Genomic DNA, 22,591 nt, shown 5'->3' with positions numbered 1-22,591 from the left:
TTTTTTACTCTAATTTATAAGACTTTTTTTTTTGTATTACAGAAATTTCTATTATATAGAATTCTTAAACTTCACAATGAAATGGCAATGATAATGGCTATGGGCCTTAACTAAAGATCCAGTATATATTAAACAAACATTATTGTTATGCGAGTGTTATTCCATAATTATTTTTACCATTAGGTCTTAAATTTCGTTGATGGCATCATCTGCATGTGAGAGAAACAGAGACGGGAAACATGGAAGGATAGGTAACATTACTTTTGCACTCATTGGCATTGGAGTCTTCTGGTTCAATGCCACTGAAACAAAAAAGCATGTTTTTTCCATTTAGCCCATTCAAATTCAAGACTATTTTGTTGATGATTTTATGCAGCTGCTTCAGAGATGTAATGCAGGCCAAGTGCAAAGCTAGAGTTTTTATCTTATGCTGCTTGCTTCAATGTCTTTGGAAACTTGTTGGAAAAACAAGACTTAAATATCTTCAGGAGTTTTGAGTGGAATATGGAATATAAGATGAAGACCATTCCAGCAAGAATAACTTTCATTCAGTTAAAGCAAGTGTGGGGGTGCTTAAAGGTCAAACCTGTATAACTGAGAGGAGACCTCCACATAGCCTTTAAAGGAATGCAGAGAACCGACAAGGGCTTCTGAACTAATGTCCAATCCTCACCGTCTCGTGGTGCACCCTGTTGGGTATCTACCTGGATACTGAACGAACAAGGATGGGCTGGCAATTGGGGATTTAGCCAACCAAATTGTATTCTTATTGGTTAAACCAAAATACAAAATGATGGTACAACATGACAAAATTTCATGCCGGCTGGGGCATCGCCCGGTTAAACAAGGGCCCCCCCCCCCCCCCCATTGTTTTCGCCAGGGAACCAGAGCGAACAACGAAACGTCAGCTACCGGAACAAATCTGAAAACACACCCCAACTCAACATCACCAGAGTTAAAGATCAGTACTATCAACGTAAGAAGCCTGAATGGCAAAGAAATGGAGCTAGCTGAGGAATTAGATAAGTACCAGATCGACATAATAGGGGTGACTGAAACAAAAAAGACAAAAACTGGCAAGATCTTTCTGAGCAATAAATACAAAATGTTATATTCAGGCAATGACAATCAAGGAAAAGAAAGAGTAGCCATAGTATTCAACACAAAATACTAGGCTCATCTTCTTGAATGGCAGACAGTGTCAAGTAGAGTGATTTGGGTAAATATCAGAATGGGGAACTGGACAATGAGACTTATTTGTGCCTATGGTCCCACAGAAGGTTCTACTAAGATAGAAGTGGAGGAATTTTTTTGAGGCTCTAGAGAAAGCTACTGACACAATGAAAAGGGAAAAGTTGGTCCTTATTGGGGATCTAAATAGCAGAGTAGGAAGTGATTGTCAGACATACAAAAATGTTTTGGGAAAATTTGGAGAAAAGAGCAAAGCTAATAATAATGGCAAATACCTGTTGGATTTCTGCTCAGGACATGGACTGGTTATTACTAACACCATGTTCCAACATAAAAATTTGCACAAATTCACATGAAGAGAAGAGGGAAGGAATAAGAAAAGTCTCATTGACTATGTTATTGTTGATAGTGATGTTTTCTCACTGGTTCAAAACACCAGAGTGTACACAGGATTTGAAATTGGAAGTGATCACTATTTAGTCTTGAGCAGGATAAAATTGAATTTCATATTGAAAAGAATAACATGTAAGAAAGTTTTAATGCAAATAAAAGTTCAGCAGCTCTCAGATGTGAACTGTAGACTAAAATACACAAAGATTATTGAAGAAAAAATGAAAGAGTTTGAGAACAGGAACCAACCCTTGGAGATTCAGTGGCAAGCCTTGAAGAAAACCTGTATAAGTTGCTCAACTTTAATTCTTTTTAAAACTTTCTTACACACTGTTCTTTGCAATGAGATGTTCATTTTTATTCTACTTAGAACTAAGTGATCGCCATTTCCAATTTCAAATTCTCTATACATTCTTGTATCCCAAACCAACATGAAGATAGCACTATCAACATTGACATAGTCGATGAGGATTGTGCACATCTTTATGTTGGAACATGGTGTTAGTAATGACTGGTTCATATTGACCAGTCATTACTAAATGGACCAAAAATCCAGCAGATATTTACCATTATTATTAGCTTTTCCCTTTTCTTCAAATTTTCCCAAAATGTTTCTATATGTCTAGTGGAAATCATTGATTCAGCTAGAGAGGCATGTGGTGAAGTCGTCTGGAAGGATAGAAAAATCAGAACTCCATGGTGGACACAGGAAGTTAAAGAGGCAGTGAAAGAAAAGAAGAAAGCATATCAAAAGTTCCTGGCAAATAAGCTTGTGCTCTTAGAGAATACAGAGACAAATGTAAGAAAGCTAAATAGTGTGTAAAACTAGCTAAACAAAAGTCATGGGAGGACATTGGCAAGAACATAAAAAATAAATATCAAGAAGGTGGCAAAATATTCTGGAGGTTGTTGAAGAAGCTTAGGAATGGAGGAGAGAGTGCTGTAAAAGGAGTTAGACATGATAAAGGTGACATGAAAATGGGAGAAAAAGATATCCTTGAAGTATGGAGTAATTACTTTGAAAAACTGCTAAATGAAACAATCAGTGACAGCATAGTGGTAAAAAACACTCAACAGCCATTGAATCAGGAATACATATCCATACTTGAAGTAGAAAAAGCCATCAAAGGCTTGAAATGTGGAAAGGCAGAAGGAGTAGATGATATTCGACCAGAAATTCTGAAGTATGGTGGTATAAAAGTCTTACAGTGGCTGCACTGCATAGTTCAGAATGCCTGGACAGAGGGACAAATTCCAGACGATTGGAGTAGAGCTCTCATAGTACCTATATATAAAAAGGGAAATAAAACTGAATGTGAGATTACAGAGGTATATCCCTACTGAGTGTTCCTGGCAAGATCTATGCAAGTATACTTGAGAAACGGTTGAGAAGAATTGTGGAAGAAAAGCTTGGTGAAGAACAAGCTGGACTCAGGTCAAATAGAGGCTGTCAGAATCAGATCTTCACTTTACGACAAATAGTCGAGAAATCATGGGAATATAACAAAAATCTGTATTTAAGTTTTGTCAATTTGGAAAAGGCATATGACAAGGTGCCAAGAGAGAAGCTATTCAATATGCTACAGTTATATGGGTTCAATGGGGCATTACATCAAGCAATACTTAGTCTTTATTTGAGTTGTAAGACAGCAGTTAGAATTGAAGGAAGTACAGGAAGATGGTTTAATGTTAAAACTGGTCTAAGACAAGGATGTACATTATCCCCTCTGTTATTCATAATCTATATGGATCACATTATGAAGGAAAGTGGTATTAAACATGATATCAAAATTGGAGATGTTAATGTCAGCTCTTTGCTTTATGCGGATGATGTTATACTTCTAAATAAATTTGCTACAAGTCTGCAAGATTCTCGTACTAAATTTAATAACTGTTGTAATAGATATGGTATGAAGGTCAGCATTAAAAAGACAAAGACAATGAAAATAGGCAGAATCATTGAAAATGTCAACTGTGTTGTGAATGGAGAACCTGTGGAACAAGTAAAACATTTCAGCTACTTAGGCACGATTTTTACTGAAGATGGTAAATTAAATATGGAAATAGACAACAGAATCAACAAAGCTGGTATGGTAGGAAGTCAATTGAATAAATTCATATGGAATAAGAGAGAAATTAGTCAGAACACTAAATTAGCTGTATACAAGACAGTGTTCAAACCAGTTTTAACTTATGGATCTGAGAGCTGGGTCAGAAGTAAAACACTTGACCAAAGACTAGAGACTGCAGATATGAGAGTCCTGAGAAAGATTAGAGGCGTGAACAGATGGCATCAATGGCAATACCATGTTAAAAACGAGAATATTCGGAAAGAACTTGACATTGTCAGCATCTAGGAATGCGTTAGCAGAGCTAATCTCAGGTGGTATGGTCATTTAAACAGAATGGGCGAGAAAAGATTAGCAAAACAAGTGTTCTCCTCCAGGTTGGCAGGAAAACGACCCAGAGGAAGACCAAGATATAGGTGGATTGATACAGTACAAAGTGCTTTAGATGATAGAAATATAAGAGCTGGTAATGTTGGAGTCTTGACAAGTAACAGACTGATTTGGAGGAAAATTGTAGATAGGAAATTAGTAATGATGTAAATTTTTCATGTAGTACTATCATATTCTGTACACCCCTTGAGGGTACATGGCAGGAATTTGATGATGATGATGATAAAGCAAGTGTTTGGATAAGGAGAGCAGAAACAGTAATCAGACCATGGAAAGGAGAAGTAAAAATCACAAAGGTCATCCCAGTTAGCATCAATGTAGTGTTTCAAGACTCACAAAACAGAGTGGAGCTAGGTGAAGGAAGTTTTATAGGAGGAAACTTGGACAATGTTATGCCCTAAGTTACAAAGAAGAGTAGTGCTATCTACAGTACATTTGGAAGAAGAGCTGGTTAAGAAGAAATCAAGGGTGTTGATAAGACAGAGGGGATTGAATGGTATTTAGATGGGTTGATGAAGAATATGTTAAATACTGTGAACAGCAAATATGTCAGCATTATTCATGATAGATGAGTGGAAGTGGAGAAATCAGTTTCAGTTGCAGACAGTAATTTCTATTTCATTATTTGCAAACCTTTAGGAAATCAAACTTCAAAACTAAAGAAGTCAGAGGAGTCATCAGCAATGATGCAGTATACTTCCCACAGACATGGGAATATTTAACTGCTAGCTAATAGCATGTACAAGCATTTTGCTATAATGACAATTATAATTCCTCTCTGAAACATTTAACTCTTTTGAGCATATGGATTTATTATACTGTAACCACAATATCCTTTATAGGCCTCTGAACCTAATTCCTGGTTTCTAAATTTGGCTTCTTAGAAACCAGATTACTGCTTATGATAGGGTAGTTAATCCTATCTGGTTTGTTTGCTATATCTCTAAATAATGTTTTTCATCCTGCAAAAACAAACTGTCTTCTGGACACTTTTTTAAATAACGAAACCTGTGGTGCGTTCATAATTAGAAGAAACACACGTATAAACCACAGTGAAAATTATTTAATTGTAAATATTTCATCCTAAGTATCTTAGGACATCATCAGTACAGTATTTAAACAAAAATTAGGAATAACATACAGTTAGGGCGCATGATTACAATAGAATCTCATGATAACGTGCTAAAGTAGTACAAAAAAAAAAAAAAACGTTAATTATTTAACATTAGTGTTAAATAATTAACGTTTTTTTTTTTTTTTTTTTGTACTACTTTAGCACATTATGCACGTTTTCATGAGATTCTATTGTAATCATGCGCCCTAACTGTATGTTATTCCTAATTTTCGTTTAAATACTGTACTGATGATGTCCTAAGATACTTAGGATGAAATATTTACAATTAAATAATTTTCACTGTGGTTTATACGTGTGTTTCTTCTAATTCTGGACACTTGTTTTTGCAAGATGAAAAACCTGAGTTACCAGGAAGGAAAATAGCCATCACCACCATATGAGACTGGCTAACTCCTAGCTCACTTTTGATTGAAAAGCCCATAAAGGTTCTTTGGATCCTGAGGGGATTCAAACCTATGTCTTTCTAACCAAAGGGCACCATCAATACTAGAGCTACAGAGGCTCTGTGGAGTAATTTTATATTTTTAAATTAATTGTATATCTTTTTCTTCAGATTAATAGGAAATAGGAAGAGTAACAGAAAGATTAATAGAAAATCTGACTGAAAATGCAACAACAAATGAAAACAAGCAAGTGAAGAAAAAGGGGGAAAAAATCTAAAGCAATTTATTATGATTTTAATATTTTAAAATATTGTTAAAAAAAATATTAATTATTACAGTTCAGAAAACAATCAGCTTAATTTATTATTCTTACTTACTGCGATATCTCTGTACACAAAAATTGCTCTTTGAGTATCTCCACGATCAATATGACTTTCCTGTTAAAGGAAATTCAAAACATTCAATTCATTGAAGCCTTACTTTAACTAGATTTTTTTTTTTTTTTCATAATAAAGAAATGCTTAATGCAATTCTCTTAGTGAGTGTCTTAAATTCTTGAGCTTGTTACAAAAGAAAACATTTTCCAAAGAGTTACACACTACGGTACCTGCTGAGTTTGTTAATACTAAATATAATCAACAGACATGAACATTTGGTCACCTTCCTGATATTTTCTATATTCTTACTTAGTATAATGAAGCAAGTCTAGGAACTTGACTTCATTATACTTCCTCTAGGAACTTTCACTATGCTTTCTTTTTTGTATGGGACTGCTTCTTTAACAGCTTGTTTCCAACCATGGTGTTCTTATTTTTCTATCCAACTTCACCATATGCCTCTCTAGCTGAATCAATGTTTTCTTCACACCTTGCCACTGAGATTCCAAGGTTTGGTTCTTGTTTTCAAATTGTTTCATTTTTTTCTTCAATAATGTTTGTATAGCTGAGTACAGTTTACCTGTATAAGTTGCTCAACTTTAATTCTTTTTAAAACTTTCTTACACACTGTTCTTTGCTTTGCAATGAGATGTTCATTTTTATTCTACTTAGAACAAAGTGATCGCCATTTCCAATTTCAAATTCTCTATACATTCTTGTATCCCAAACCAACATGAAGATAGCACTATCAACATTGACATAGTCGATGAGGCATGTATTTCTTGTGTCTTCTCTCCACGTGAACTTGTGCACATCTTTATGTTGGAACATGGTGTTAGTAATGACTGGTTCATATTGACCAGTTATTACTAAATGGACCAGAAATCCAGCAGATATTTACCATTATTATTAGCTTTTCCCTTTTCTTCAAATTTTCCCAAAATGTTTCTATATGTCTGGTGGAAATCATTTTCTACTCCGCTGTTTAGATCTCCAACAAGCATCACTTTTTCTATTTTCTTTGTGCTGAGTGCCTGCTCTCATGACTCAAAAAATTCCTCCACTTCTTCCTTAAGAGAACCTTCTGTGGGACGATAGACACAAATAAGTTTCATTATCCATTTCCTCTTTTTGAAGTTTGCCCATATAACTCTACTTGAAACTACCTTCCAACAATATCTTCATGGCTGATGTTAAATGCTATTGCTACTCTTTCCTTCCCTGGATTGTTATTGCCCAAATACAACATCCTATACTTATTATTTAATAAGATCGCACCTATTTGTCTTCTCTGTCTCAGTAATGCCAATTACCATATATGTAGCGTATAAAAACCCCTCGAAATCACGGGTAGTCTTATACGGTGAGTATAAAAAGGGAAGCTTAATTTCTTGGATGAACATTTAGGTAGTTACAATATATCATTATATAAGAAAATAGGCAGTGTTTATAAACAAATCAGATTAATTTTTGTCACATAAATTTAATTTATTTAAAATATTACAATAGATGTAAGTCTTAAAAAACAAATAATAATTATTAACCTAAATTTTCATGTTTTCTTCATCATCTGTTGAAAACAGTTTTTCAGATTCATTGTTTAAATGATCATCATATGGATCTCAGGGGTGCTTAAGGGTCAAAGCTGTATAACTGAGAGGAGACCTCCACATAGCCTTTAAAGGAATGCGGAGAACCGACCAGGGCTTCTGACCTAATGTCCAATCCTCACCTTCTCGTGGTGCATCCTGTTGGGTATCTACTTTGATACTGAACGAACGAGGATGGGCTGGAATTTGGGATTTAGCCGACCAAATCGTATTCTTATTGGTTAAACCAAAATAAAAAATGATGGTACAACATGACAAAATTTCATGCCGGCTGGGGCATCGCCCGGTTAAACAAAGCCCCCCCCCCCCCATTTGTTTTCGCCAGGGAACCAGGGCGAACAGCGAAAAGTCAGCTACTGGAACAAATCTGAAAACAAACCCCAACTCAACATCACCAGAGTTAAAGATCGGTACTATCAACGTAAGAAGCCTGAATGGCAAAGAAATGGAGCTAGCTGAGGAATTAGATAAGTACCAGATCGACATAATAGGGGTGACTGAAACAAAAAAGACCAAAACTGGTGAGATCTTTCTGAGCAATAAATACAAAATGTTATATTCAGGCAATAACAATCAAGGAAAAGAAGGAGTAGCCATAGTATTCAACACAAAATACGAGGCTAATCTTCTTGAATGGCAGTCACTCTCAAGTAGAGTAATGTGGGCAAATATGAGAATGGGGAACTGGACAATGAGACTTATTTGTGCCTATGGTCCCACAGAAGGTTCTACTAAGGTAGAAGTGGAGGAATTTTTTGAGGCTTTAGAAAAAGCAACTGACATAATGAAAAAGGAAAAGTTGGTCCTTGTTGGGGATTTAAATAGTAGAGTAGGAAATGATTGTGAGACATACAAAAATATTTTGGGAAAATTTGGAGAAAAGAGCAAAGCTAATAATAATGGCAAATATCTGTTGGATTTCTGCTCAGGACATGGACTGGTTATTACTAACACCATGTTCCAACATAAAAATGTGCACAAATTCACATGGAGAGAAGAGGCTAGGAATAAGAAAAGTCTCATTGACTATGTTATTGTTGATGGTGATGTTTTCTCCCTGGTGCAGGACACCAGAGTGTACAGAGGATTTGAAATTGGAAGTGATCACTATTTAGTCTTGAGCAGGATAAAATTGAATTTCATATTGAAAAGAATAACATGTAAGAAAGTTTTAAAGCGAATAAAAGTTGAGCAGCTCTCAGATGTAAACTGTAGACTAAAATACAGAAATATTATTGAAAAGAAAATGAAAGAGTTTGAGAACAGGAATCAAACCTTGGAGATTCAGTGGCAAACTCTGAAGGAAACATTGATTGATTCTGCCAGAGAGGCATGTGGTGAGGTTGTGTGCAAAGATAAAAAAATCAGAACTCCCTGGTGGACACAGGAAGTTAAAGAGGCAGTGAAGGAAAAGAAGAAAGCATATCAAAAGTTCCTGGCAAATAAGTCAGCTTTTACTCTTACAGAATACAGAGACAAATGTAAGAAAGCTAAACAGTGTGTAAAACTAGCTAAACAAAAGTCATGGGAGGACTTTGGCAAGAATATAGAAAATAAATATCAAGAAGGTGGCAAGATATTCTGGAGGTTGTTGAAGAAGCTTAGGAATGGAGGAAAGAGTGCTGTAAAAGGAATTAGAGATGATAAAGGTGAAATGAAAAGAGGAGAAAAAGATATCCTTGAAGTATGGAGTAATTACTTTGAAAAACTGCTAAATGAAACAAGCAGTGATGACAGCACAGTGATAAAAAACACTGACCAGGCATGCAGTCAGGAATACATATCCATACTTGAAGTAGAAAAAGCCATCAAAGGCTTGAAATGTTGAAAGGCAGCAGGAGTAGATGATATTCGACCAGAAATGCTGAAGTATGGTGGTATAAGAGTCTTACAGTGGCTGCACTGCATAGTTCAGAAAGCCTGGACAGAGGGACGAATTCCCGATGATTGGAGTAGAGCTCTCATAGTACCCATATATAAAAAGTGAAATAAAACTGAATGTGAGAATTACAGAGGTATTTCCCTACTGAGTGTTCCTGGCAAGATCTATGCAAGTATACTTGAGAAACGGTTGAGAAGAATTGTGGAAGAAAAGCTTGGTGAAGAACAAGCTGGATTCAGGCCAAATAGAGGCTGTCAGGATCAGATCTTCACTTTACGACAAATAGTCGAGAAAGCATGGGAATATAACAAAGATCTGTATTTAAGTTTTGTCGATTTGGAAAAGGCATATGACAAGGTGCCAAGAGAGAAGCTATTCAATACGCTACAGTTATATGGTGTCAATGGGGCATTATATCAAGCAATACTTAGTCTTTATTTGAGTTGTGAGTCAGCAGTTAGAATTGAAGGAAGTACAGGAAGATGGTTTAATGTTAAATCTGGTGTGAGACAAGGATGTACATTATCCCCTCTGTTATTCATTATCTATATGGATCACATTATGAAGGAATGTGGTATTAAACATGATATCAAAATTGGAGATGTTAATGTCAGCTCTTTGCTTTATGCGGATGATGTTATACTTCTAAATAAATCCGCTACAAGTCTGCAAGATTCTCTGACTAAATTGAATAGCTGTTGTAATAGATATGGTATGAAGGTCAGCAATAAAAAGACAAAGACAATGAAAATAGGCAGAATCATTGAAAATGTAAACTGTGTTGTGAATGGAGAACCTGTGGAACAAGTAAAACATTTCAGCTACTTAGGCACAATTTTTACTGAAGATGGTAAACTAAATATAGAAATAGACAACAGAATCAGCAAAGCTGGTATCGTGGAAAGTCAATTGAATAAATTCATATGGAATAAGAAAGAAATTAGTCGGAACACTAAATTAGCTGTATACAAGACTGTGTTCAAACCAATTTTAACTTATGGATCTGAGAGCTGGGTCAGAAGTAAAACACTTGACCAAAGACTAGAGACCGCAGATATGAGAGTCCTGAGAAAGATTAGAGGCGTGAACAGATGGCATCAATGGCAATATCATATTAAAAATGAGGATATTAGGAAAGAACTTGACATTGTCAGCATCCAGGAATGCGTTAGCAGAGCTAATCTCAGATGGTATGGTCACTTAAATAGAATGGGAGAGGAAAGATTAGCAAAACAAGTGTTCTCTGCCAGGTTGGCAGGAAAACGACCCAGAGGAAGACCAAGATATAGGTGGATTGATACGGTACAAAGTGCCTTAGACGATAGAAATATAAGATCTGATAATGTTGGAGTCTTGACAAGTAACAGACTGATTTGGAGGAAAATTGTAGATAGGAAGTTAGTAATGATGTAATTTTTTCATGTAGTACTGTCATATCCTGTACACCCCTTGAGGGTACATGGCAGGAATTTGATGATGATGATGATGATGATATGGATCTCAGTTCAAATCTGGTGAACTGATTTTGTTTTCATCGTCATCAGTGTCCCACAAAAGATCATCTTCCGTACCATCCATAAGATCAGAGATACCACACTTTTTAAATGATTTTATCACAGTTTCTATTTTTACTTTATTCCATGCTTTGATCACAAAATTGCACAGCGTATCAAGTGATGCAGTGCGCATAGATCCCCATTTGTAAATGATTTTTCACCAGTCAACATCCAATTATTCCACTCTTCTCGCATGTGATCTTTAAATCGTTTGTTCAAGCAGACGTCTAGTGGTTGCAACATAGAAGTTAAACCACCTGGTATAACAGCAATTTTTGTTTCTTTTTTCCTAGAAGACTTTTAGTATTCTCAATTAAATGACTACAAAACATATCCCATACTAATAAACTGCGTTTCTTCATTATACCGCCTGGTCGCGTGTTCCACACATTATTTATCCATAATTTCACACCATTTTCATTCATCCATCCTTTTTCGTGAACATGTACAAAAACACCTGAAGTAAATTTTATCTTAGGTTTAGTTTTACTTTTGAAGATGATCATTCCATCAGCCAAACATGACAACACAACCTTGTTTTTTCATTACCTGTATACTTCGAACTAGTACACTCTTACTACCTTTAGACTTCATTTTTTATTGGTTATCATATCAAAGCTCATAGGAGTTTTATCCATATTTCCAATATTTGACAATAGAAATTTATGTTCTTGTCCCAACTGAATCATAAATTTAAGAAAGTGGTAAGTTTGTAGTCAAGATCTGCTGGTAGTTTTTGAGTAATTTTCGTTTTTTGTCAAACTTCAAACATTTCAGTTTCTTAGCTGGAATTAGCCTGCATAAAAAGTTTAAATTTAAATTAAATATAAACATAAATGTTAACACGTTCAAAGAATGAAAATAGAAAGATTACCAAAATAAGTCTTAAAGTACAAGCCATTAGGAAAAAGAAAACCAGGACATCCTCTTAAAAGATTCAACGATGACTTCTAAGGCTGGAACAGGCCACGCTAGGCATAAATCCTTGATATGCATGATGATGATGAAAAGGTTTAAATTCAGTCAAGGATGGATCGTAATATGTGAAATCACTAAATTAAAAATTAAATTAAAGCTGTATATAATCTTATATTTTGATGAAAGGAAGATATCTGTTTACTCTATTCCTTTAAGATGTGTGTGTGTGGGGGGGGGGGGGGGTTTCTTTCTTAGATTTTTCCTGGAATCCTATCAATTATAACAGCCATTTTTGTTGGTGGATCAACAAAATTTTTGAAGTTTCAGAGGGTTTTAAAATTAATCACAGCTTATTTTCTCATCATCATCATCAAATTCCTGCCATGTACCCTCAGGGGGTGTACAGGCCTATGATAGTACTACATGAAAAAAATTACATCATTATTAATTTCCTATCTACAATTTTCCTCCAAATCAGTCTGTTACTTGTCATGACTCCAACATTATCAGATCTTATATTTCTATCGTCTAAGGCACTTTGTACCGAATCAATCCACCTATATCTTGGTCTTCCTCTGGGTCGTTTTGCTGCCAACCTGGCAGAGAACACTTGTTTTGCTAATCTTTCCTCGCCCATTCTGTTTAAGTGACCATACCACCTGAGATTAGCTCTGCTAACGCATTCCTGAATGCTGACAATGTCAAGTTCTTTCCTAATAACCTCGTTTTTAATATGATATTGCCATTGATGCCATCTGTTCATGCCTCTAATCTTTCTCAGGACTCTCATATCTGTGGTCTCTAGTCTTTGGTCAAGTGTTTTACTTCTGACCCAGCTCTCAGATCCATAAGTTAAAACTGGTTTGAACACTGTCTTGTATACAGCTAATTTAGTGTTCTGACTAATTTCTCTCTTATTCCATATGAATTTATTCAATTGACTTCCTACCATACCAGCTTTGCTAATTCTGCTGTCTATTTCCATATTTAATTTACCATCTTCAGTAAAAATCGTGCCTAAATAGCTGAAATGTTTTACTTGTTCCACAGGTTCTCCATTCACAACACAGTTGACATTTTCAATGATTCTGCCTATTTTCATTGTCTTTGTCTTTTTAATGCTGACCTTCATACCATATCTATTACAACAGTTATTAAATTTAGTCAGAGAATCTTGCAGACTTGTAGCAGATTTATTAGGAAGTATAACATTGTCTGCATAAAGCAAAGAGCTGACATTAACATCTCCAATTTTGATATCATGTTTAATACCACTTTCCTTCATAATGTGATCCATATAGATTATGAATAACAGAGGGGATAATGTACATCCTTGTCTCACACCAGATTTAACATTAAACCATCTTCCTGTACTTCCTTCAATTCTAACTGCTGACTTACAACTCAAATAAAGACTAAGTATTGCTTGATATAACGCCCCATTGACACCATATAACTGCAGCGTATTGAATAGCTTCTCTCTTGGCACCTTGTCATATGCCTTTTCCAAATTGACAAAACTTAAATACAGATTTTTGTTATAGTCCCATGCTTTCTCGACTATTTGTCATAAAGTGAAGATCTGATCCTGACAACCTCTATTTGGTCTGAATCCAGCTTGTTCTTCACCAAGCTTTTCTTCCACAATTCTTCTCAACCGTTTCTCAAGTATACTTGTATAGATCTTGCCAGGAACACTCAGTAGGGAAATACCTCTATAATTCTCACATTCAGTTTTATTTCCCTTTTTATATATGGGTACTATGAGAGCTCTACTCCAATCATCGGGAATTCGTCCCTCTGCCCAGGCTTTCTGAGCTATGCAGTGCAGCCACTGTAACACTCTTATACCACCATACTTCAGCATTTCTGGTCAAATATCATCTACTCCTGCTGCTTTTCTACAATTCAAGCCTTTGATGGCTTTTTCTACTTCAAGTATGGATATGTATTCCTGACTGCATGCTTGGTCAGTGTGTTTTACCACTGTGCTGTCATCACTGCTTGTTTCATTTAGCAGTTTTTCAAAGTAATTACTCCATACTTCAAGGACATCTTTTTCTCCCATTTTCATGTCACCTTTATCATCTCTAACTCCTTTTACAGCACTCGTTCCTCCATTCCTAAGCTTCTTCAACAACCACCACCAGAATATTTTGCCACCTTCTTGATATTTATTTTCTATATTCTTGCCAAAGTCTTCCCATGACTTTTGTTTAACTAGTTTTACACAGTGCTTAGCATTCTTGCATTTGTCTCTGTATTCTCTAAGAGCACAAGCTGACTTATTTGACAGGAACTTTTGATATGCTTTCTTCTTTTCCTTCACTGCCTCTTTAACTTCCTGTGTCCACCAGGGAGTTCTGATTTTTTTTATCCTTATAGACAACCTCACCACATGCCTCTCTGGCAGAATCAATCAATGTTTTCTTCAGAGTTTGCCACTGAATCTCCAAGATTTGATTCCTGTTCTCAAACTCTTTCATTTTTTCTTCAATAATCTTTGTGTATTTTAGTCTACAGCTCACATCTGAGAGCTGCTCAACTTTTATTCGCTTTAAAACTTTCTTACATGTTATTCTTTTCAATATGAAATTCAATTTTATCTTGCTCAAGACTAAATAGTGATCACTTCCAATTTCAAATCCTCTGTACACTCTGGTGTCCTGCACCAGGGAGAAAACATCACTATCAACAATAACATAGTCAATGAGACTTTTCTTATTCCTTGCCTCTTCTCTCCATGTGAATTTGTGCACATTTTTATGTTGAAACATGGTGTTAGTAATAACCAGTCCCTGTCCTGAGCAGAAATCCAACAGATATTTGCCATTATTTTTAGCTTTGCTCTTTTCTCCAAATTTTCCCAAAATATTTTTGTATGTCTCACAATCATTTCCTACTCTGCTATTTAGATCCCCAACAAGGACAAATTTTTCATTTTTTCATTGTGTCAGTTGCTTTTTCTAAAGCCTCAAAAAATTCTTCCACTTCTACCTTAGTAGAACCTTCTGTGGGACCATAGGCACAAATAAGTCTCATTGTCCAGTTCCCCATTCTCATATTTGCCCACATTACTCTACTTGAGACTGACTGCCATTCAAGAAGATTAGCCTCGTATTTTGTGTTGAATACTATGGCTACTCCTCCTTTTCCTTGATTGTCATTGCCTGAATATAACATTTTGTATTTATTGCTCAGAAAGATCTCACCAGTTTTGGTCTTTTTTGTTTCAGTCACCCCTATTATGTCGATCTATTACTTATCTAATTCCTCAGCTAGCTCCATTTCTTTACCATTCAGGCTTCTTACGTTGATAGTACCAATCTTTAACTCTGGTGATGTTGAGTTGGGGTTTGTTTTCAGATTTGTTCCAGTAGCTGACTTTTCGCTGTTCGCCCTGGTTCCCTGGCGAAAACAACGGGGGCCTTGTTTAACCGGGCGACGCCCCAGCCGGCATGAAATTTTGTCATGTTGTACCATCATTTTTTATTTTGGTTTAACCAATAAGAATACAATTTGGTCGGCTAAATCCAAAATTGCCAGCCCATCCTCGTTCGTTTAGTATCCAAAAAAAGTAGATACCCAACAGGGTGCACTACGAGAAGGTGAGGATTGGACATTAGGTCAGTAGCCTTGGTCGGTTCTCCGCATTCCTTTAAAGGCTATGTGGAGGTCTCCTCTCAGTCATACAGCTTTGACCCTTAAGCACCCCAGCTTATTTTAAGACTGTTCAATTTGTGACTTTTTTTTTTTTTACTGACATTTTATGTATACAAAGGCCTGGGTGTTGTTAATTATTCATAACAGTGCTTCACAGTATAAATGCTACCAGGAGAAAAAAATAATTTATTGAACTTACTAATATTTTGCTGGTTTTCTACCCAGTATCTTTAGAGCACCAATTACAACTGTGATAAGTGTTGAAAACAATCAACTGAACCACTGCAGAAAAACATTCAAATTGTAACTGAAAAAAACTAATGTCCTATCACAACACCCTCTATAGGCCATATAACCATAAAGATTATTTGGAGAAGTCAGGCTATTTGATTCAAGAATAACTGCCTCCCAGATTGTTGCAAACAAGCATGGTTGCATTAATTTATTATTTTAACTGGCCATCAAGTAACTTGGCCAACAAGTTACTTGATGGCCAAGTAACTTGGCTTCTTAGGAACATGCTGAAAATAGGAACTATTAAGTCTATTGGCAGTGTTTGCCATGTCTGTAAATTACATGTATTCTTCTGGTCAGTTTGTTCTGTTGGATGAAAAACCAGAGTTTCTGGAAGGAAAAAGCCTGTCACAGTGATATGAAACTAACTAACTCATCCACCTTTATTTGAAAAGCCTTGATAAAGGTTCCTCCCATCCTAGACAGGATTCAAACCCAGGTTTCCAACCAAAGGCATCATCAACACAGACTGAGCTACAGAGGTTCATGTGCTCATATAAATTATTATATTATTATTATTAGACCTCCAGGGAGTCAAGGTCCCATCTAGGGAGGCCATACATCACCCACACCAATTGTCATACCTTATCTTAAACTCATTCACACTAAATGCAATCAATAATTCAACAAGCAAACTGTTCCACTTGCCCAGTTCAAGAGAAAAATCTAGCTCTTACACCTTTCTTAACTGCACACAAACTTAACTTCCATGGATTCCCCCTTGTCTTCTCTCCACCATCCATATAATGATATGGAAGGTGGAGAGATTATTTTCTCCTATAATATCTCTCTATAATATCACCTTCTTTGCAGCCCTTCCACATCTTTATCCTCTCTAAACACAGTAGACCAAATCTGCACACAGTAGTCAAGGTGCAGTCATATCAAGCCTTGTAAAGAGGAAAAATGACTTCTATATCCATACATGTCAATGTTCATTTCCACATAGCAATTTTTGTTACGTGACCTTTGAACTTCAATTTCTACCCACCATAACTCCAAGATCATTAGCCTCATCAGTTACTCCAAGCATAATCCCACCAATATATAATATGCTGTTGAATATCACATCACATAACTTTACTTATTAACAATGAATTGATAGCCATTATTGTTTGCTAACACTTCAGCCCATTTAAATCACTCTATATATACAGATCCAGCAAACAATTGAGCATTTCCTGTCAAGCCATTTTCAATATCATTGATATATAGATCAAACAACAATGGTCCAAGAACTGATGGCTGAAGCACTCCACTGGTTACCTTAAACCTAGGAAATTCACACCCCCATATATATCACTTTCCAATACCTGTCTAGCCATCCACTTATCCAAATCAATAGTTTATGCAACAGCCTCACATGTGGTATCCTATTTGTTTCAATAATGGAATACCATGAGTTGGCTTAATCAAAAGAACTATAAAAATGGAGAACTCATGCAAAAAGCTATTTTAATGTAGAATTTTTCACCTGAGTGTCATAGGCATCATCAGTACAGGATCACAGAATGAAAATTAAACAATAACACAATTCTAAAAAGTGCCACCTAAGTAGCTAATATTAGATAACTAAATAAGATCAATAATTTTTTAACTTAAGAAAAGTGTGTGTGGGGGGGGGGAATAATATATACATATAGGAGATAAAGTTAGGAAAGATTAGCAAATTTAAAAAGTCCTATCTCCCATAAAGGGGATAGACAGATCTGTTTAAGTTGGGACAATGAAGTTTCATGTTTCTTTATAAGGACATTCTACATTTCAACTGGAGGTGGCTAGCTCACCTTGAGTTGAAACCACCACCAGTCTCACATGGAGGAAGAAGGGTTCCCCCATCCTGGAAACTTGGGTTTTTTCCTCCTGCAAAACAGGCAAACCAGCCAGAAAAATACACATGATTTACAGACAAAATACACTGCCATCACGTTTTGCACATTTTTCAAATATAAGTCAGAAAACATCTTCAACAATATTTAATTATTACCTCAGTGTGCCTCTGGAGCTCCTGAAGAAGAGCAGGATATTTTTCTAATCTCCTGAAAGGCCTACTGAGCCCAGTAGTTAATGTAAGGATACCAGGAGATGATGCACCTTGATCTTCCATAAATTTACTTAAAACATCTCTGAAAAAGTAAAATATTTTAATGTTTTTCAATAAAACAACTTATTTTAATATGAAACTTTTTTTTCAAAATATAACTTCCACTCATAAAAGATTGTAAACTTATATTACATCAGTACTATGGATAGGCTAAAGATTTTTTTTTTTTTTTCATATGTTACTTTTATTCTGAAAAAGTTTCATTCTACTTTTTTAACAATGCACATTGTCTTGAGAAAAACATTTAGATGTTGCATTACATTTTATTTCTTTTTTAGAAGGTTGAACAAAAGTGAAATAGATTCAATCTTCTAATTTTAAAAATTCAGTTTGCTCAATTTAATCCTATAAGCTATAAAAGGATTTGGTAAAAAGACAGACAAATGATAAACTAAGTTTCATATAAGGAAATTAAACAAATCAAATTTATGTAAATATCTTCCTTTAACTTATCAAATATTCTGGAGGTTGTTGAAGAAGCTTAGGAACGGAGGAAAGAGTGCTGTAAAAGGAGTTAGAGATGATAAAGGTGACATGAAAACAGGAGAAAAAGATATCCTTGAAGTATAGAGTAATTACTTTGAAAAACTGCTAAATGAAATAAGCAGTGATGACAGCACAGTGATAAAAAAACACTGACCAGGCATGCAGTCAGGAATACATATCCATACTTGAAGTAGAAAAAGTCATCAAAGGCTTGAAATGTGGAAAGGCAGCAGGAGTAGATGATATTCGACCAGAAATGCTGAAGTATGGTAGTATAAAAGTCTTACAGTGGCTGCACTGCATAGTTCAGAAAGCCTGGACAGAGGGACGAATTCCCGATGATTGGAGTAGAGCTCTCATAGTACCCATATATAAAAAGGGAAATAAAACTGAATGTGAGAATTACAGAGGTATTTCCCTACTGAGTGTTCCTGGCAAGATCTATGCAAGTATACTTGAGAAACGGTTGAGAAGAATTGTGGAAGAAAAGCTTGGTAAAGAACAAGCTGGATTCAGGCCAAATAGAGGCTGTCAGGATCAGATCTTCACTTTACGACAAATAGTCGAGAAAGCATGGGAATATAACAAAGATCTGTATTTAAGTTTTGTCGATTTGGAAAAGGCATATGACAAGGTACCAAGAGAGAAGCTATTCAATACGCTGCAGTTATATGGTGTCAATGGGGCATTATATCAAGCAATACTTAGTCTTTATTTGAGTTGTAAGTCAGCAGTTAGAATTGAAGGAAGTACAGGACGGGGATTTAATGTTAAATCTGGTGTGAGACAAGGATGTACATTATCCCCTCTGTTATTCATTATCTATATGGATCACATTATGAAGGAAAGTGGTATTAATCCTGATATCAAAATTGGAGATATTAATGTCAGCTCTTTGCTTTATGTGGATGATGTTATACTTCTAAATGAATCTGCTACAAGTCTGCAAGATTCTCTGACTAAATTGAATAGCTGTTGTAATAGATATGGTATGAAGGTCAGCAATAAAAAGACAAAGACAATGAAAATAGGCAGAATAATTGAAAATGTCAACTGTGTTGTGAATGGAGAACCTGTGGAACAAGTAAAAAATTACAGCTACTTGGGCACAATTTTTACTGAAGATTATTATTATTATTACGGGCAACTCCAGGAGTCATTAGACTCATCGAGGGAGGCCCAAATCATATTCATCACAACTATTTGACATTCATACAGTATCTATCATACCTCGCCTTAAACTCATTCACTGTCACAGCATCCACTACAGACTCAGGGAGCGCATTCCACTCATTCACTACTCTAAAAGTAAAGAACCCAGCTCTAACACCTTTACTAACCACACTTTTGCCCAGTTTCCATGGATGTCCCCTAGTCCTCCCACAACCAGCCCTGTTCTCAAAAATATCTTCTGAATTAATTTTATAGAAACCCTTCAGTAATTTGAATGTCTCAATCATATCTCCCCTCCTCCGCCTATCAACCAATTTTTGCAACCCACAAATCCTCAACCTGTTCTCATACGGTTCATTCCACAGACCTGCTATCATCTTGGTCACTCGCCTCTGGATCCTCTCCACCTCCTCCCCATCAAGAAGAAACCTAGGTGACCAATTATTAATTATATTAATAGGTGACCTAGGTGACCAATATATTAATTATTTAAATTAATGTATTAATTTACCATCTTTGGTAAATTAATACATTAATTTACCAAAGATGGTAAATTAAATATAGAAATAGACAACAGAATCAGCAAAGCTGGTATGGTGGGAAGTCAATTGAATAAATTCATATGGAATAAGAGAGAAATTAGTCGGAACACTAAATTAGCTGTATAGAAGACAGTGTTCAAACCAGTTTTAACTTATAGATCTGAGAGCTGGGTCAGAAGTAAAACACTTGACCAAAGACTAGAGACCGCAGATACGAGAGTCCTGAGAAAGATTAGAGGAGTGAACAGATGGCATCAATGGCAATATCATATTAAAAATGAGGATATTAGGAAAGAACTTGACATTGTCAGCATCCAGAAATGCATTAGCAGAGCTAATCTCAGGTGATATGGTCACTTAAATAGAATGGGAGAAGAAAGATTAGCAAAACAAGTGTTCTCTGCCAGGTTGGCAGGAAAACGACCCAGAGGAAGACCAAGATATAGGTGGATTGATACGGTACAAAGTGCCTTAGACAATAGAAATATAAGATCTGATAATGTTGGAGTCTTGACAAGTAACAGACTGATTTTGAGGAAAATTGTAGATAGGAAGTTAGTAATGATGTAATTTTTTCATGTAGTACTGTCATATCCTGTACACCCCTTGAGGGTACATGGCAGGAATTTGATGATGATGATGATTTATCAAATGTATCTTTTTCAATTTAAAATAAATTTTAGTAAATATTTAAATGTTATTCTATGCATTCTTAGAGAGAGAGAAACAAAAATGATTTATATATTTTTATAGATTATTTCAAGTCAGAGCATAATTGGTCACTTGCTGCAAAACCAGCACTCAGAACAGACAATACATATAAAATACATGACTCACTCTACAGATAACAAGTGGGTAAGAATAAAAGATAACTAGTGATCCAATAATTAAGTTGGAATAGCAAGCCAAATTGAATGCTTTTTTGTTCTAGAATAAAAAAAGTTGAAAAATAACATACAGGAAAATGCATGGCACCAATCAGATCCTTAACTCAATGACAGCTTGGTTGACCTAGTGAGAGCTGTTCTAACATGCAGGTTGTTCAAATTTCACTATGGTATGGATATTTCTGAATGTCTTCAAGGTAGCAGATGATTTTCATTGCTCATTAGGCAACATGGCAATCTTCCTTATAACATGATATAGCCATACTAATAGCATAACCAAGAATATTTAAATATACAATTACATTTTTAAAAATATATATTTTCAAAATTTATATTCTAAAGACTTTTAATGTTTATTCGCAAAGATCTGCTGACGTGATCTTTGCGAATAAAAAAATGACAAAGAAATGACAATGTACAAATAATGCATAGAGGAGAAAGAACCAGAAAAAATAACAGGTTTCCCCATTATGTTTGACATAGTACTAGTCATGTCAATACATTCTTTGACAATCGAAAGTAAATGACACTGTCATTTATGAAAATGGAAAAAGAACAGCATTTACAAATTTTGCATTGCAGAGGAGATCTTAATGGATTAAAGTTAAAAACTGTGAAGCAACCATAAGAGAAGAGGCTATATTAACACTGATTGCTTGTTTTAGAATCTAAAAGAGAGAACAGACAGTTGGAGATTCAAGGAAAAGGTACATAGGATAAGTTTTTAATGGAAAATTGCTTAGAAATAATAATGAACAAGTTAGAGAAAGGTTAAAAAATGGAAGAAGGTAAATGCAAGAGCAATGACACTGTCGACGAGAAAAATCCTTGGAATGATCTTGAGAAAACTCAGAAGACAAATATGGTGGTGGAATGATGCAATACAGTAAAAAAGTATGGATAGAATCCTATTAAAAACCATCGGAAAGTGTACAGAAAAGCTATGAAAGGGGGGGGGGGAAACAGTCACAACACAACTAAAGTATAATGTCCAAATAAGATTAGTAAAGAACCAACACAAGTAAGGGACAAAAGAAGATATTCCTAACTGTGAAAGCAAGAAATGTGATAACAGATATCAACCATACTTCATAGATGAAAAACATATTTGTAAAGGATATATATAGACAAGATCAAAGGAATATGCTGAAAAACTCATAAGTTCATATAAACATGTGCCCAATTGCCAATGGATGCAGATACAGCTGGTTGAATTTGGCACATAAAAAGCTATTATGAGAGATATTAAAGAACAATAAATAACTTATTTGTATTTACTCACTGTTTGAATGATACAAAACACAAATAACTGACAAATACAGTAATTTACAGTTCATAATAAATGTTCGAAAATTCCACTGCCAACTACAATGCACTTTGCAACCCTTGTGGTAATAGTATGTGTTGTTCTTCTGAGGTCATCTTGACATTCTTTTATGAGGGCAGCATTATCCATAATGCAAGTGATCAATTCATCTTTTGTATTTACCTTTTTTTGTATATTTCACTTTTAATCCAACCCCATAAACCAAAATCAATGG

At 35.4% G+C, this 22,591-nt stretch overlaps 1 protein-coding gene across 6 annotated transcripts in view; it reads right to left on the bottom strand.

Moving 5' to 3' along the window:
* The window catches only part of RtGEF (Rho-type guanine nucleotide exchange factor), a 334,719-nt gene that overhangs the window by 247,242 nt on the left and 64,886 nt on the right, over nt 1-22,591 (bottom strand). For all 6 annotated transcript variants that reach the window (XM_090411130.1, XM_090411129.1, XM_090411131.1 and 3 more), the window contains exons 8-9: nt 17,846-17,984; nt 5,936-5,995 (exon numbers count right to left, since the gene is read on the bottom strand). In XM_090411130.1, the coding sequence (XP_090267256.1) occupies nt 5,936-5,995; nt 17,846-17,984 (199 nt within the window). The remainder of the gene's footprint in view (nt 1-5,935; nt 5,996-17,845; nt 17,985-22,591) is intronic.

Source organism: Typopeltis vanoorti, chromosome 21, assembly GCF_054136105.1.
Source record: "Typopeltis vanoorti isolate ZY-2024b chromosome 21, IOZ_Tvanoo_1.0, whole genome shotgun sequence".
In the NCBI taxonomy this organism is placed as follows: Eukaryota; Metazoa; Arthropoda; class Arachnida; order Uropygi; family Thelyphonidae; genus Typopeltis; species Typopeltis vanoorti.
This window is presented reverse-complemented; position numbering and strand designations above follow the sequence as displayed.